At 45.4% G+C, this 13570-nt stretch overlaps 1 protein-coding gene across 1 annotated transcript in view; it reads left to right on the plus strand.

The window, feature by feature from the left end:
* The window catches only part of PDZD2 (PDZ domain containing 2), a 198426-nt gene that overhangs the window by 119176 nt on the left and 65680 nt on the right, over positions 1–13570 (plus strand). Inside the window, exons 3-5 of the mRNA XM_056848199.1 lie at positions 2856–2998; positions 5600–5732; positions 11616–11783. Coding sequence (XP_056704177.1) covers positions 2856–2998; positions 5600–5732; positions 11616–11783 — 444 coding nt within the window. The remainder of the gene's footprint in view (positions 1–2855; positions 2999–5599; positions 5733–11615; positions 11784–13570) is intronic.

Raw genomic sequence — 13570 nt, forward strand, 5'->3', positions numbered from 1 at the left:
GTGGCCTCCCCACCTCTCACAAGATGGCTGCCAGTGTGGGTAGACCATACTGACCTTGCTGGACCAATGGTCCAACTCACTATAAGGCAGCTTCATGTGCATGTATATGTGTAAGACATCTGGTCTCTCTAGGTGGAAGGCGGTTACCCTGACAGCTGAGCCGTGCTGCTGGCTTGCCCTGGGCATTTGGGATTGGTGGAGAGGGGCTGTGGCTTGGTGGTAGAGCATCTGCTTTGCATGCAGATGGTCCCAGGTTCAAGACTGCTCTCTTTAAGTATTCGAAGGGCTGTCACTTAGAGGAGGGCAGGGAGGTATTCCTGTTGGCAACAGAGGATAGGACTTGCAATAATGTGTTTCAATTATGGGCGGAAAGGTGGATATTAGGAAAATATTTTGTACAGTAAAAGTTGTTCGACAGTGGAATCCGCTACCTAGGGAGGTGGTAAGCTCCCCCTTACAGGCAGTCTTTAAGCAGAGGCTGGACAAGCACTTTTCAGGGGTGCTCTAGGCTGATCTTGCATTAAGCAGGGGGTTGGACTAAATGGCCTGTATGGCCCCTTCCAACTCTGTGATTCCTTGATTCTATGAATATATCTCTAGTTAAAAGGATCAGGTAGTAGGTGATGTGGAAAAACGTCTGTCTGACCCCAGAGAGCTGCTGTCAGTCAGAGTACGCAATACTGACTTTGGTAGACCCGACGGTCTGGTTCAGTAGAAGACAGCTTCATGCGGTCGCCTCCTTCCCATGGGCACAATCTGGGCTGCCTTCTCTTCCTCTGTCCCTTTTTGAGCATGGGATGGAGAAGGACTGGTGGAGAAGATGGTCCATTCGAGAGTTCGGCTAGGTGTCCCCACCAGTCCCCTATGAAGCTGTCGTTCTCTGGTTCTATTCTGTGTAACAAAGCTTTGTGCAATCCAATAACGGAGGCCGGAGTAGTAAAATGCTGCAGTGCAGGCCAGCATCAGTGTTTGGTGGCAAGCCCTGTGCTGTGGGAATCCCTTTATGGTTTTTTTTCTTCTTTGTTTAAGTGCCGTCTAGTGCTGGAATAACCTCTTCTCCTGGAAACTGTTACCTTCAATTATTGGCAAAACTTCTGTCTTTCACTTCAAACACTGCCTGGCTAAGTGTTTGGGGCCTGCTGCCCACTAAGTGCTGCCTGGTGCCTGACCAGGATGGTGTGCCAAAAGGCAGCCGGCTCTCATTTCCCACAGGTTTTTCACATGAAGCCGCCTTATACTGAATCAGACCCTTGGTCCATCAAAGTCAGTATTGTCTACTCAGACGGGCAGCTGCTCTTCAGGGTCTCAGGCTGAGGTCTTCCCTATCATCTACTGCCTGGTCCTTTCACATGAACACATGAAGCAGCCTTATACTGAATCAGACTCTTGGGCCATCAACGTCAGTATTGTCTGCTGAGAACAGCAGCAGCTCTCCAGGGTCTCAGGCAGAGGTCTTTCACATCACCTACTTGGCTAGTCCCTTTAACTGGAGATGCCGGGGATTGAACGTGGGACCTTCTGCATTCCAAGCAGACTCTCTACCACTGAGCCACAGCCCCTCACTTTTGCAGGACAGTCTCTGCTCTCTGCTGCAGAGGGATGGTATCCCCATCCCCCCCCGTCCCCAAAATGTGAGGCTGTTTCTAAAAACATTGCTGAATTCCTCTGCAGCTCCTCTGTGCGCTCTACTCCAAACAAGTGACATGGAACAATGCAAAGACTGGATGCCTAAACCCCAGTGAAATCAAAGCATGTGTTTTTCCACTAGTTGATAACCAACTGTTTTCTGATTTAGGCTACAAAGCGGTGGTGTTGTGAAGATAAAACAGAAGAGGGGAGAGGGGGTAGGTGGCAGGTAATTTGAAAGACCACTGCCTGAGACCCTGGAGAGCTGCTACCTGTCTGCATATATAGAGGCTGAGGCTCCGTTCTTCTTCTTCATCCAAATGATGGAAGAGAATGGTTAGGTGCCATTTTGTCCATCTCCCTCTTCCTTTGGTTATCCAGACGCACAACAGCTTTAAGGTCAAGGGGTATATATTCCTGGTTGCCTGTGTAAATCTCTAAGGACAAGTCAACCAACCCGCACTGTGACTGAAATGTCTACTTCTGTAATTACAGTTCCCATACAACCTGGGTATTAACTTCAATAGATTCATTTCCCTGTTGTCAATCACGCTTGCTCTGAAATATTTAGGAGGTGCATAAATGAAGTCCATGCTGAAAAATCTGCATGCATTAAATATGACCCAAGGTACTACAAGTGCACCGGTCACCTTTGCCAAGGGGTCCCCAACCTTTTTGATCCAGCAGGCACCATTGGAAATCAGACACATGGTGGTGGGCACAACCGCAAAATGGGTGTCGCAAGAGGCGGAGACAACCATAAAATTTCTAGGAGCGCGGTTATGCATAACTCTGATTGTAGCCCTTCAACATTTCAAGCAAAAGTGGTGTTTAACAGGATGCTTTTAAAAACTAATGTGTTGTTTAAAAATATTTTCTTGCATACACACAAGTATGTATGTATTGAGCAAGCTAAGAAACACTCATTTGGCAGTATCTGTCAGATCTTCAGTGGCCAATCAGAATCTCTGTTGGCCCCACCCACTTTCTAAAAACACTTGGCCCCAGGAAAGGTGTCAGCAGGCATCATGGCACCTATGAGTTCCACGTTGGGGACCCCCGCTGTAGCCCATCTACCTGTCTTATTACAGCGAGGCAAAAAGGCCAAGTTTTGCACGCTGACCCAGTGTGCTAGACTCCGGCCAGAGTGAGAAAACAGATGCGGGCGGAAGGTGTGTGTGTGTTGTCTAAATAAAAATGCAAGAACTCTCTGAAAATTCCCCTCCCAGCGAGAAGGCTGCCGGATATGGAAGATGACCATGATGAAGGGTTCGGACGGGCTGGGAATCCAGATCACCGGCGGTCGAGGGTCAAGGCGCTCTCCGCACGCCATCATCATTGCACGGGTGGAAGAAGGAGGCTCTGCGTACAGGTACGATAGTCAGAATAATCCAGCAAATATCATATAAAAAAAATTCAACACATTACATTCCAGCGTGGTATAGTAGTTAAGAGTGGTGGACTTTAATCTGGAGATCCGGGTTTGATTCCCCATTTCTCCACATGAGGCCTGCTGGGTGACCTTGGGCTAGTCACAGTTCTCTCAGAACTCTCTCAGCCCCACCTACCTCACAAGCTGTCTGTTGTGGAGAGGGGAAGGGAAGGCGATTGTAAGCCAGTTTGATTCTTTCTTAAGTGGTGGAGAAAGTTGGCATATACAAACCAATTCTTCTTTTTCTTCCTCTTCCTCCTCTTCCTCTACCACCACCACCACAAAAAGCCAATTGGCACATATCAATAGCCCACTGGATCACATTGTGTGAATCTGATAATTCCCCCACCCTGGCCATCTGCACCCCTTTTATATACAAAAACAACCAAGGGTTAGAGGCGAGTGCTCTCTAGTCCAGTGCTTCAGGCCTACACTATCAGTACAATCCTAAGCAGAGTTGCATCCTTCTAGGCCAACTGACTTTAAAGGACTTGGTGGTAGAAAGCGCCATCAAGTTGCAGCCAACTTATGGTGACCCCTATGGGGTTTGCATGGCGAGAGATTTTCAGAGGTGGTTTTCCATTGCCTGCCTCTGCGTGGCAACCCTGGACTTCCTTGGTGATCTCCCATCCAAGTACTGACCAGGGCTAACCCTGCTTAGCTTCCAACATCTGATGAGTTTGGGCTAGCCTGGGCCATCCAAGTCAGGGTCAGTGGATTTAGAAGGGTGTAATTCTGCTTAGGATTCCACAAGAAGACTGGTAAGTCCCTTCCAGCCCTCTGAGAAAGGAGCAGGAGAATCAATGTTAAAATTTATGAGCAATTTTCCTCAGGCTTGTTTGGGAGGCAGAAGACCATGCATGTAGTTTTCTGACTCAAGAATATCACCAAATTGCCTGCAACTAATGAGATCCCTTCTCGGCGGGATGGCATTTCTTATATGAATGGGGGGAAGGAAGGAAATTGGAAGTTAGTCTGTCAAGCGTAGGATTTTCAAATGCTCTATTTTATAGGGATGTCTTTGTTCTCACATGCAGGATCATCACGGATATCTTTTAATGTGGTGGTTTGTTGAGCTCTAGGGCTTCCTGCAGTTCTGTAGGAAAAGAGGGTGATTTAACTCTCACTTAAGAGGAGGCTAGTTAGCCCCAATTTAAATGAACTGCGGGTAGGCAAGGAAGTTATCCATAGGCCATTGCATGCACCGAGTGTTTTGTTTAAACTGTGACCTCAGCCTCTATATATGCAGACAGGTAGCAGCTCTCCAGGGTCTCAGGCAGTGGTCTTTCAAATTACCTGCCACCTACCCCCTCTCCCCTCTTCTGTTTTATCTTCACAACAACAATCCTGTTAGATTAGGCTGAGAGAGCGTGACTAGCCAAGCTCCCTCAGTGAGCTACCATGGCAAAGTGAGGATTTAAGAACAAAAGAAAGGCCATGCTGGAACCCATCAAATCCAGCGGTCTGCTCACACAGTGGCCAACCAGGTGCCTCTAGGAAGCCCACAAACAAGACAACTGCAGCAGCACCATCCTGCCTGTGTTCCACCGCACCTAACAAACATGCTCCTCTGATCCTGGAGAGAATAGGTATGCATCATGACTAGTAGCCGTGGTTAGCCTTATCCTCCATGAGCATGTCCACTCCCCTCTTAAAGCCTTCCAAGTTGGCAGCTATCACCACATCCTGGGACAGGGAATTCCACAAATTAACTATGTGATTTGAACTTGGTTATCCCAGATCCTAATCCAACCCTCTAACCACTTCACCCACACTAGTTCCTGGAGGTTAAAACGGGTAGCTCAGAACCAGCGCCCTGTTTCAAAGTGCCCCGTTTCCATAGGGAGCAACTGTTTCTTTGAACGTTTCCTTCTAATGACGTCTTCCGACAGGCCCTTTCTGGTAGCTTACTGAGAGCCTGCGCTCCCTCACTGAGGAAGTAGGTCAGACATTCAGCACTCTAGGGAAAGGACTGGTCTTCTACGTAAAATATAAAGACCCAAGGAAGCCGGCTGGTGGAAAACACGTTCGTTCGTGTCAGGATGAATATGGTGCTCAGTGCTATTAGCGGAATGAGGTCACGCAGTGCTAACTTACTGCATAGCAAGAGTGGGGGGGGGGGGGTTGAGTTAACTACTCCACGGAAGATTTAATATTAAAGCTGACCTACTTAACCAGCGATATCGTTAGTGTTTATAAAGTGCTCCGGAATGCTCCTGAGAAAAGTGTTAAGCAAATGTGGAGTGACTTGATTATTTATTATTAACAAAATGCAGATGGAATCTGTTCGTGTTCAACTTCAAATCCCCCCCCCCCCAAAAAAGAGCACTACTGGCTTTTATCTATTCTTTTTCACACAAGGGGGGTGAAGGAGATAACACTTGTTAGAAACCATTTTAGCCACATTCGATTTCATGTTCCTCTTTGAACCGCTAATATCCTCACAACCTTTCTGCACAGTATATGACACCCTCAGCAGCAAAATAGCTTCAAGAAACTCTATAAAGTGTTGTTGTTGTTTTTTGTCTTTTACTTCCCTAGGGATGGTAGACTAAAAGTTGGCGATGAGCTCCTAATGATCAACGGTCAGTCTTTGGTTGGTCTCTCCCATGAAGAAGCCGTCATTCTTCTTCGGTCAGCCGAAGGCCTCATATACCTGGTGGTTGCAAGCAGGGTAGGTAATATTCCCTGTTTGATTCCATGGGTTTGTAAACACACAAAGGATTCTTCTTAGATGGGTTTTAAGAAGGGCTGGAACCATTCAGGAAGCACCTCTTCACACAGTTCACAATTAGCACCTGGGTTTCACAGCTACAAGATTGAGTGATGGCCAGTCGTTTAGGTAGCTTTACAAAATTCACAGAATCTATGCAAGTCTTTATAAGACTATATGGTAGTCAGCATGATTTAAGGATGGCCCAAGACAGCCTGATCTCGTCAGATCTCAGAAGCTAAGCAGGGTCAGCCCTGGTTAGTATTTGGATGGGAGACCACCAAGGAGTACCAGGGTTGCTGTGCAGAGGAAGGCACTGGCAAACCACCTCTTTTAGTCTCTTGCCATGAAAACCCCATAAAGGGGTCTCCATAAGTCGGCTGCGACTTGACAGCACTTCACACACACACACACAACACATGAACACATGAAGCTGCCTTATAGTGAATCAGACCCTTGGTCCATCAAAGTCAATATTATCTACTCAGGCCAGCATGGGGTCAAAAAAGTGGACTGGGAGAATTTTTCCTCCCTCTCTCATAATAGTAGCACTTGGGGGCATCCAACAAAGTTGATGGGCAACAGATTCAGGAGATACTTCTTTATTCAACATGTAATTAAATAGTGGAATTCAATCCCAGTTGGACATAAGATGGCCATGAGCATGGGATGCCTTTAAAAGGAGCTTAAGACAGATTCATAGATGACTGAAGAAAGATTCATGGTGACTGAAGGCAATCTCCATGTTCACAGGCAGCAAACCTCTGAATATCAGTGCTAGGAGGCAGAATCAGGGGAAGGCCTCAGCCTCTATGGCCTCTTTGTTGGCTCTCCAGAACAGTTGGTTGTTCCAGCATGGTGTAGTGGTTAAGAGTGGTGGTTTGGAGTTGTGGAGTCTGATCTGGAGAACCGGGTTTGATTCCCCACTCCTCCACATGATCGGCGGATGCTAATCTGGCGAATTGGATTTGTTTCCCCACTCCTCCACACGAAGCCAGCTGGGTGACCTTGGGCAAGTCATTCTTTCTCAGCCTCACCTACCTCACAGGGTGTCTGTTGTGGGGAGGGGAAGGTAATTGTAAACCGGTTTGATTCTCCCTTGAGTGGTAGAGAAAGTCGGCATATAATAACCAACTCTTCTTCTTCTTCTTCTTGGTTGGCTGCTATGTGAAGCAGGTTGCTGGACTAGATGGACTACTGGTCTGATCCAGGAGGACTCTTCTTATGTTCTTAAATCGAACTTTAAATTGAAGGAGGCTTTATATCTGCAGATTAGTGTCAATGCCTATTACTATGTATGGGTGTGAAAGCTGGACAGTGAAGAAAGCTGATAGGAAGAAAATAGATTTTTTTGAAATGTGGTGTTGGAGGAGAGTGTTACGGATACCATGGACTGCCAAAAAAACAAATCAGTGCGTTATAGATCAAATCAAGCCTGAACTGACCCTAGAAGCTAAAATGACTAAAATGAGGCTATCGTATTTTGGTCACATTATGAGAAGACAAGTGTCACTGGAAAAGACAGTCATGCTAGGAAAAGTTGAGGGCAGCAGGAAAAGAGGAAGACCCAACAAGAGATGGACTGACTCAATAAAGGAAGCCATGGCCCTCAATTTGCAAGATCTGAGCAAGGCTGTCAAAGATAGGACATTTTGGAGGATTTTGATTCATAGGGTCGCCATGAGTTGGAAGCGACGGCACTTAACTAACACACACACACACAGTGTCAATACAACAGAGCTTGCTTAAGCAGCCTATGTATATGACCACATGACCACACTTTGAAACCCAGGCTCACCCAGCCGCCGGACTACATTAAAATTTTGTTGTGAAGCACATAACGTCTTGCAATATATACAAGGACGAGCCTCAGAGCATTTGAGCTTGCAATGACTTTTGCAATACTTCACTTGGAGTTATTAATTATTAGCTGGGCTTGGCAGAGACTCAGCTGCTTCTTCTCACCTTGGCAGTAAAACCGTTCGGGTGGAAGACAATGTGTTTGTGCTTAGGTTAGAGACGGCTGGGCTACGTTCCAAGGCCGGATATCAGCTCAAAACTTCTTAAAATTCTTTCCTCGGTTACACTGCACCTGCGTCTGTACAACTGACATGAATGTTCACAGTAGGGAACCCTGCCAGAATCGTGTTCATTTTCATAAGAGACAACGTAGGCTGCTTCACAACATGTTGCTTGATTTCTCCTCATTTGCTTAATCAGCGTTCCCTTTTCAGCTGCGTTGAAAAGTTTTGTGTTTGAAGCAAAAGTGCTGTGGTTTGCTCTGTGGCGATACTCGTTCACATATGCAAGTCACTACTTGATGTTCTGAGTTATCTTGTTGACTTGGGGAACGGGAGTCACCATCTGTTGGGTTGCCATCACCCTTACTAGGTGATTTATAACTCAGAGTCTAGGTTTTAAGTGATGATGGGGGTCTTCCAACAGACTACAGATTCTGTTTGTGTGTTGCCCACCAGACTGCCCAGCAGTGTCCTCACTTGTGCTCATGGAGCTGGTCTGAGATTTGGAATTGTCAATAGACATGCTGTGGCCAGCTTGACATGGGTTGTCCAGGATTCTACGGCTGCCATGATAGTCACAAGGCTGTCATAATAAGTCATGATCTCCAGGCATGTGAATAGTCTTGTGAGGAGGGGCTGTGGCTCAGTGGTAGAGCATCTGCTGGCATGCAGAAGGTCCCAGGTTCAATCCCCGACATCTTCATTTAAAGGGACTAGGCGAGTAAGTGATGTGAAAGACCTCTACCTGAGACCCTGGAGAGCAACTGCTGGTCTGAGAAGACAATGCTGACTTTGATGGACCAAGGGTCTGATTCAGTATAAGGCAGCTTCATGTGTCCCAGGTTCAATTCCAGGCATCTTCAGTTAAAAAGATAGGGTAGAAGGTGATGTGAAAGACCTAAACCTGAGACCTTGGAAAGAAGCTGCCAGTCAGCTTAGGCAGTACTGACCTCAACAGATGAACAGACTTGGTGTCAGGCAACTTTGTGTGTATTTATGTGTTCGACTTGGTATTCAGTAATATATTTCAGTAGGTGATGCTTGTGCAGCCCTTGTTGTTATGGCCCGACCATTTCCTCATATGGTAAGGTTAATGTAACCTCCAAGGTGGTGTAGGACCTATTTGGAAAGTCCCGCCCCATAAGCTGAGGGATGCAGATGGATTTCTGCCATCATGACTGCAGAATCACTTCAGCAGGCCTTTAGTGGGAATAACTAATTAATGTCTCTGGCAGCTGGTAATGACAATGTTGCAGTTTTAACTTTATGTATTTTAATTCATGTGTTTTAATTAAGTTTTTTTTCATTTGTACGTTTACATTTTGTAAGCTTCCTTGGGCATTATGGAAAGGCGACATGTAAATATTTTAATTGAATAAATATCCGGCGCTCTCACTGAAATCCTAGTTAACCTCTGGAATACAAACATGGTCTGAATGGCTGGCACAAGTCCTCCTGAGTGCCTTCTTCATTCTTATAGAGGTCATGCACCCTGGGTAACTGAGAAACTAGGCACAATGAAATGTGAGAACAGAAGGCTTGAGTGTAAGTGTGACCACCCCCAGAAAAGGGTATATTTTGCCCTACCCAACAAGTCTCAGTGCAGATCTTCCCCCTTCACTCTGCCATGTCTCCCTCGTGTGTTAAGTTCCATACACCCCCCCCCCCGCTGTATTCTGTCTACCTCTATGCCACGGATGTTGGAACATCTCCACTTCTAGAGATTGGTAAAGTATCCTAATTAATAACTCCCTCAATGTCTCTAGCTTACCTCCTTTATCTTTATTCCTAGTTTCTTGTATGTGTGTTACTTGTAACATTGAATGAATGAATATATATATATAAACACCTTTTAATTTGGGATTCCTGAGTCTGTCTTTATTTGGGGAGTCACTGAGAAAAACCCTCATAGACATAGGGCGATCCTGGCTTAATAAATACATAGTTACCGATTGCTCGAGCTAATTCCCCATCCAAAGAGCAATTTTGGTAACAAGTGGATGAAAACTAGAGACAAGCATGACCAAACTTGGGCTAGAGTTCATGCTTAGGCCTGCTCAGCGGTGGTGATGGTCGCCTAGTAATGGCCGTCACTTCACCCCCACCATTGCATGGGTGTAAAACCATCCGACTAAGCTATTTCAAGTAATGAGGAGGTTTTAAAATAGATCTCTTGAGTTAGACTCTGATTTAGTCTCGGAGCTTGCTGCGACATGTTTGTGAGTCCTTTCGTAGATAAGGTTGCTCACATCTGCTTGGGGAGGGGCTGTGGTTCAGTGGTAGAGGATCTGCTTGGCATGCAGAAAGGCCCAAGTTCAATCCCCAGTCTCTCCAGTTAAAGGGACTGGGCAGGTAGGTGATGTGAAAGACCCCTGCATGAGTTCCTGGAGAGCCACTGCCGGTCTGAGTAGACAATACTGACTTTGATGGACCAAGGGTCTGGTTCAGTATAAGGCAGCTTCATGTGACTTGGACTCTTCTCTTTTTTTCCCCAGTACTGTTTCTTAATGTTATCGGTGCCCCATAAAATCACAGCTGCTAAATGCATCGTTAAAAATAGGAATCAGATCCAGCTGCCTTGAAAGAAGCAGCAAGCCCCCATTTGAAAAAAAAAATTCCTTGCTTGACTCTCAATAATTATTGCCCTGTCACTAACACTTGGATGTTTTACACCCATGCAATGGTGGGGGTAAAGTGGTGACCATCACTAGATGATCATCACCTCCACTGAGCAGACCTAAACATAAGCTGTAGCTCATGTTTGGTCCTGTTTGTTTTTAATTTTCATCCACTGACACTCAAGTCTTCTGTCCTCACATTACATCGTACCTAGTTTCTCAGTTACCCAGGGTGCAAGACCGCTATAAGATTGAAGAGGGGACTCAGAAGAAGTTGTGTCACATGTTTGTATTCCAGAGGTCAACTAGAACATCCATGGGAGCATCAGACATTTATTTAAAATATTTATATCCTGCCTCATCCACTTTTGGACCAGATGTTTGAGCAAGTGGTGGTTTGATATCTCCAGTCTTTCTTGGAGGAAACTGATTATCTAGGCTGATTTTAAGCTACATTCAGACTGGGCTGTGGAACTGAGACTGGCTTGGTCATCCTAATGCATGACCTACCCCGCGAAAGAGGCAAGAGGGAGTGCATCCCTCTTGATTCTCCTGGATCTATCAGTCATTTTCAGTAACATTGGCCAAGATGTTTGCCAGGGTCTATCAGCAATTATGGGGACTTGGAGGCACCATGCTTCGGTGGCCCTGTCTGTCTGATTGGTACCACAAGGTAGTGTTGGGGGATGACTGCTGAACTCTATGGTAATTGTACAGCAGGATGCTCTAGGGTTCTAATTTACTTCCCCCATGCAGATCCCACATTCATGAAGTTGATGGATGAAATCATCCGGAGATTTGTAGTAGGGGATCACCAGTATATAGATGAGGTAAATTTAAGTGGCAGATGTTCTGAAGTCGTTCTTGAAGGCAATAAGGGGTTGGATGAGGGCCATTAAACTGAAGCTTAGTCTAGATAATATGGAACTGTTGTCGTTCAATAATGATACCAATCAAGGGTTGAGGAGGCCACCTCTTCTGAATGGGGCTACCCCCCACCCCCACGGAAGAGCAGGTTCATAGCAAAGGGTGTTATTTGAGCCAGATAGCAACACATACATCCATGTTCAATGTGCCTTGTAGTGCCGTGAATTGGCTCGTCTTCCTCAGCATTCACCTGTGATGCTAATTCAGGCCTGTCTTACAAGGTTGTTGTATGTAATTACTTAGCTGGTACACATCTCTTTTTTTGCCATTTTTGACAGGATGGGGCAGAAGAGGATTTTCTGAATTACCCATCTACAAGTTTGCCGGACTTAATTAGCACCTGCTCTGTTCAAGATACGTCTCCCTGGACTGAGAATAAAGAGAATGAAGAGCCAGAGGAGGAGGACATCAAAGGAACGAACCTTGTTCCAGAAGTCCAGGAACCTGTAAGTTCTTTGGTCAAGGTATTTCACAATTACAATAAAAGCAGATTCACAATGATTACAACAATAACTTAAATAGATATTAACCCCCCAGAAGATTGTAACAATAGTTGCATCCAGCAATGTCATCATCTGAATGAAAATGTGTAATGGGTGGGGGAAGGGATCAATGACCAAAAACATAGGAAGGAAATCAACTACCAAAAGCATGGATAAGCGAGAGAGAAACAAAAAAAATTAATTAATTAATTAAAATTACCATCTAGATGGTAACTAACCCATTATTGTTCTATCTTTTCAGACAACATATATACATGCCTGGTTGGGTTTGAACTGTTTGTATTTGTATTCATTAATGTATTTCTGTAAATGTGTGCAGGCTTGACAAAGAGTTTTAATTAACCACTGATGAAGTCCCCATAGGCCAAAACGCGTTTGGTATGTGGTTACAGTTATCAACCTCAGGAAATGCCATTGTGCTATTTTAATGCTTTTAAATAATTTTAACTTTTACAAAACGCTTCTAATAAATTATACTTTTAGTATTTATACATAGACTTATATATATTGTCTTTTCACCCAACCTTCGGTACCCAGCTTGAGATGAATACATTCCAGGGCAATTGCATTTCATGAAGCTTAGCTTCTAAAGGGGAGGACCACTAAAGATGGTTGGTCTTCATGGGAATTTTGAGGAGGGATCTGAAGGGGCAAAGAGAGGAATCCGGGGAGAGAAGGGCATGTCTTTTAAGGGGAGTGAAGAAGAGTTGGTTTTTATATGCCAACTTTCTCTACTACTTAAGGGAGATTCAAACCGACTTACAATCACCTTCCCTTCCCCTCCCCACAACAGACACACTGTGAGGTAGGTGGGACTGAGTGAGTGTGACTAGCGCAAGGACACCCAGCTGGCTTCATGTGTAGGAGTGGGGAAACAAATCCAGTTCACCAGATTAGCCTCCATCACTCATGTGGAGGAGTGGGGAATCAAACCTGGTTCTCCAGATCAGAGCCCACCACTCCAAACCACCACTATTAACCACTACACCACGCTGGCTCTCAGAGACTTTTGGGCAGCTGAGGGTGATAGAGCTGGAGGAGCAAAGATGGGGGTAATGGTATTTTAGGACACAAAGTGCAGAATAGCTAGAAGTCTGTTGAGGGATTTAAAGGTAAGGACAAAGAGTTTGTGTTGGATATGAACAGTGAGTCAACACAGGGATTTAAGGAAGGGTGATCATATGGTTTGAGCAATGAGATTGGTGGCAGAGTTCACAGTAGAGATGGGAGGACTGAGATGTGATAACAGAAGGCCATTGGAGAGAAATATCAGCCCACAGTTTTACTAAGATTGCCAACTCCAGGTTGTTGAAATATCTGGAGATTTTTGGGGTGGAGCCTGAGGAGGGCGGGGTTTGGGGAGGGGAGGGACTTCAATGCCACAGAGTCCATTTTCACCAGGGGAACTGGTTGCCAAAGCAGCCATTTTCACCAGGGGAACTGATCTCTATCGGCTGGAGATCAGTTGTAATAGCAGGAGATCTCCAGCTTGTACCTGGAGGTGGCAACTCTTAAGTACTGCTATGCCACAAATTCCTTTGTTGGTTCACAGTGCAAGATGTAGTACCGCAATTTCTGCATGGGAAGAGCGGTATGTAATACTTCTGATACTGCTCTCATATTTGACAGCAAAATGGCTTGTGAGACCAGGATCTCCAGCAGTTGTCTATAACGAATTATCAGGAATGATAAACTGCCTTGCATATTCCATTCATGTTTTGTTTCAATAA

This window comes from Euleptes europaea, chromosome 4 (assembly GCF_029931775.1).
Source record: "Euleptes europaea isolate rEulEur1 chromosome 4, rEulEur1.hap1, whole genome shotgun sequence".
Taxonomy (NCBI): domain Eukaryota; kingdom Metazoa; phylum Chordata; class Lepidosauria; order Squamata; family Sphaerodactylidae; genus Euleptes; species Euleptes europaea.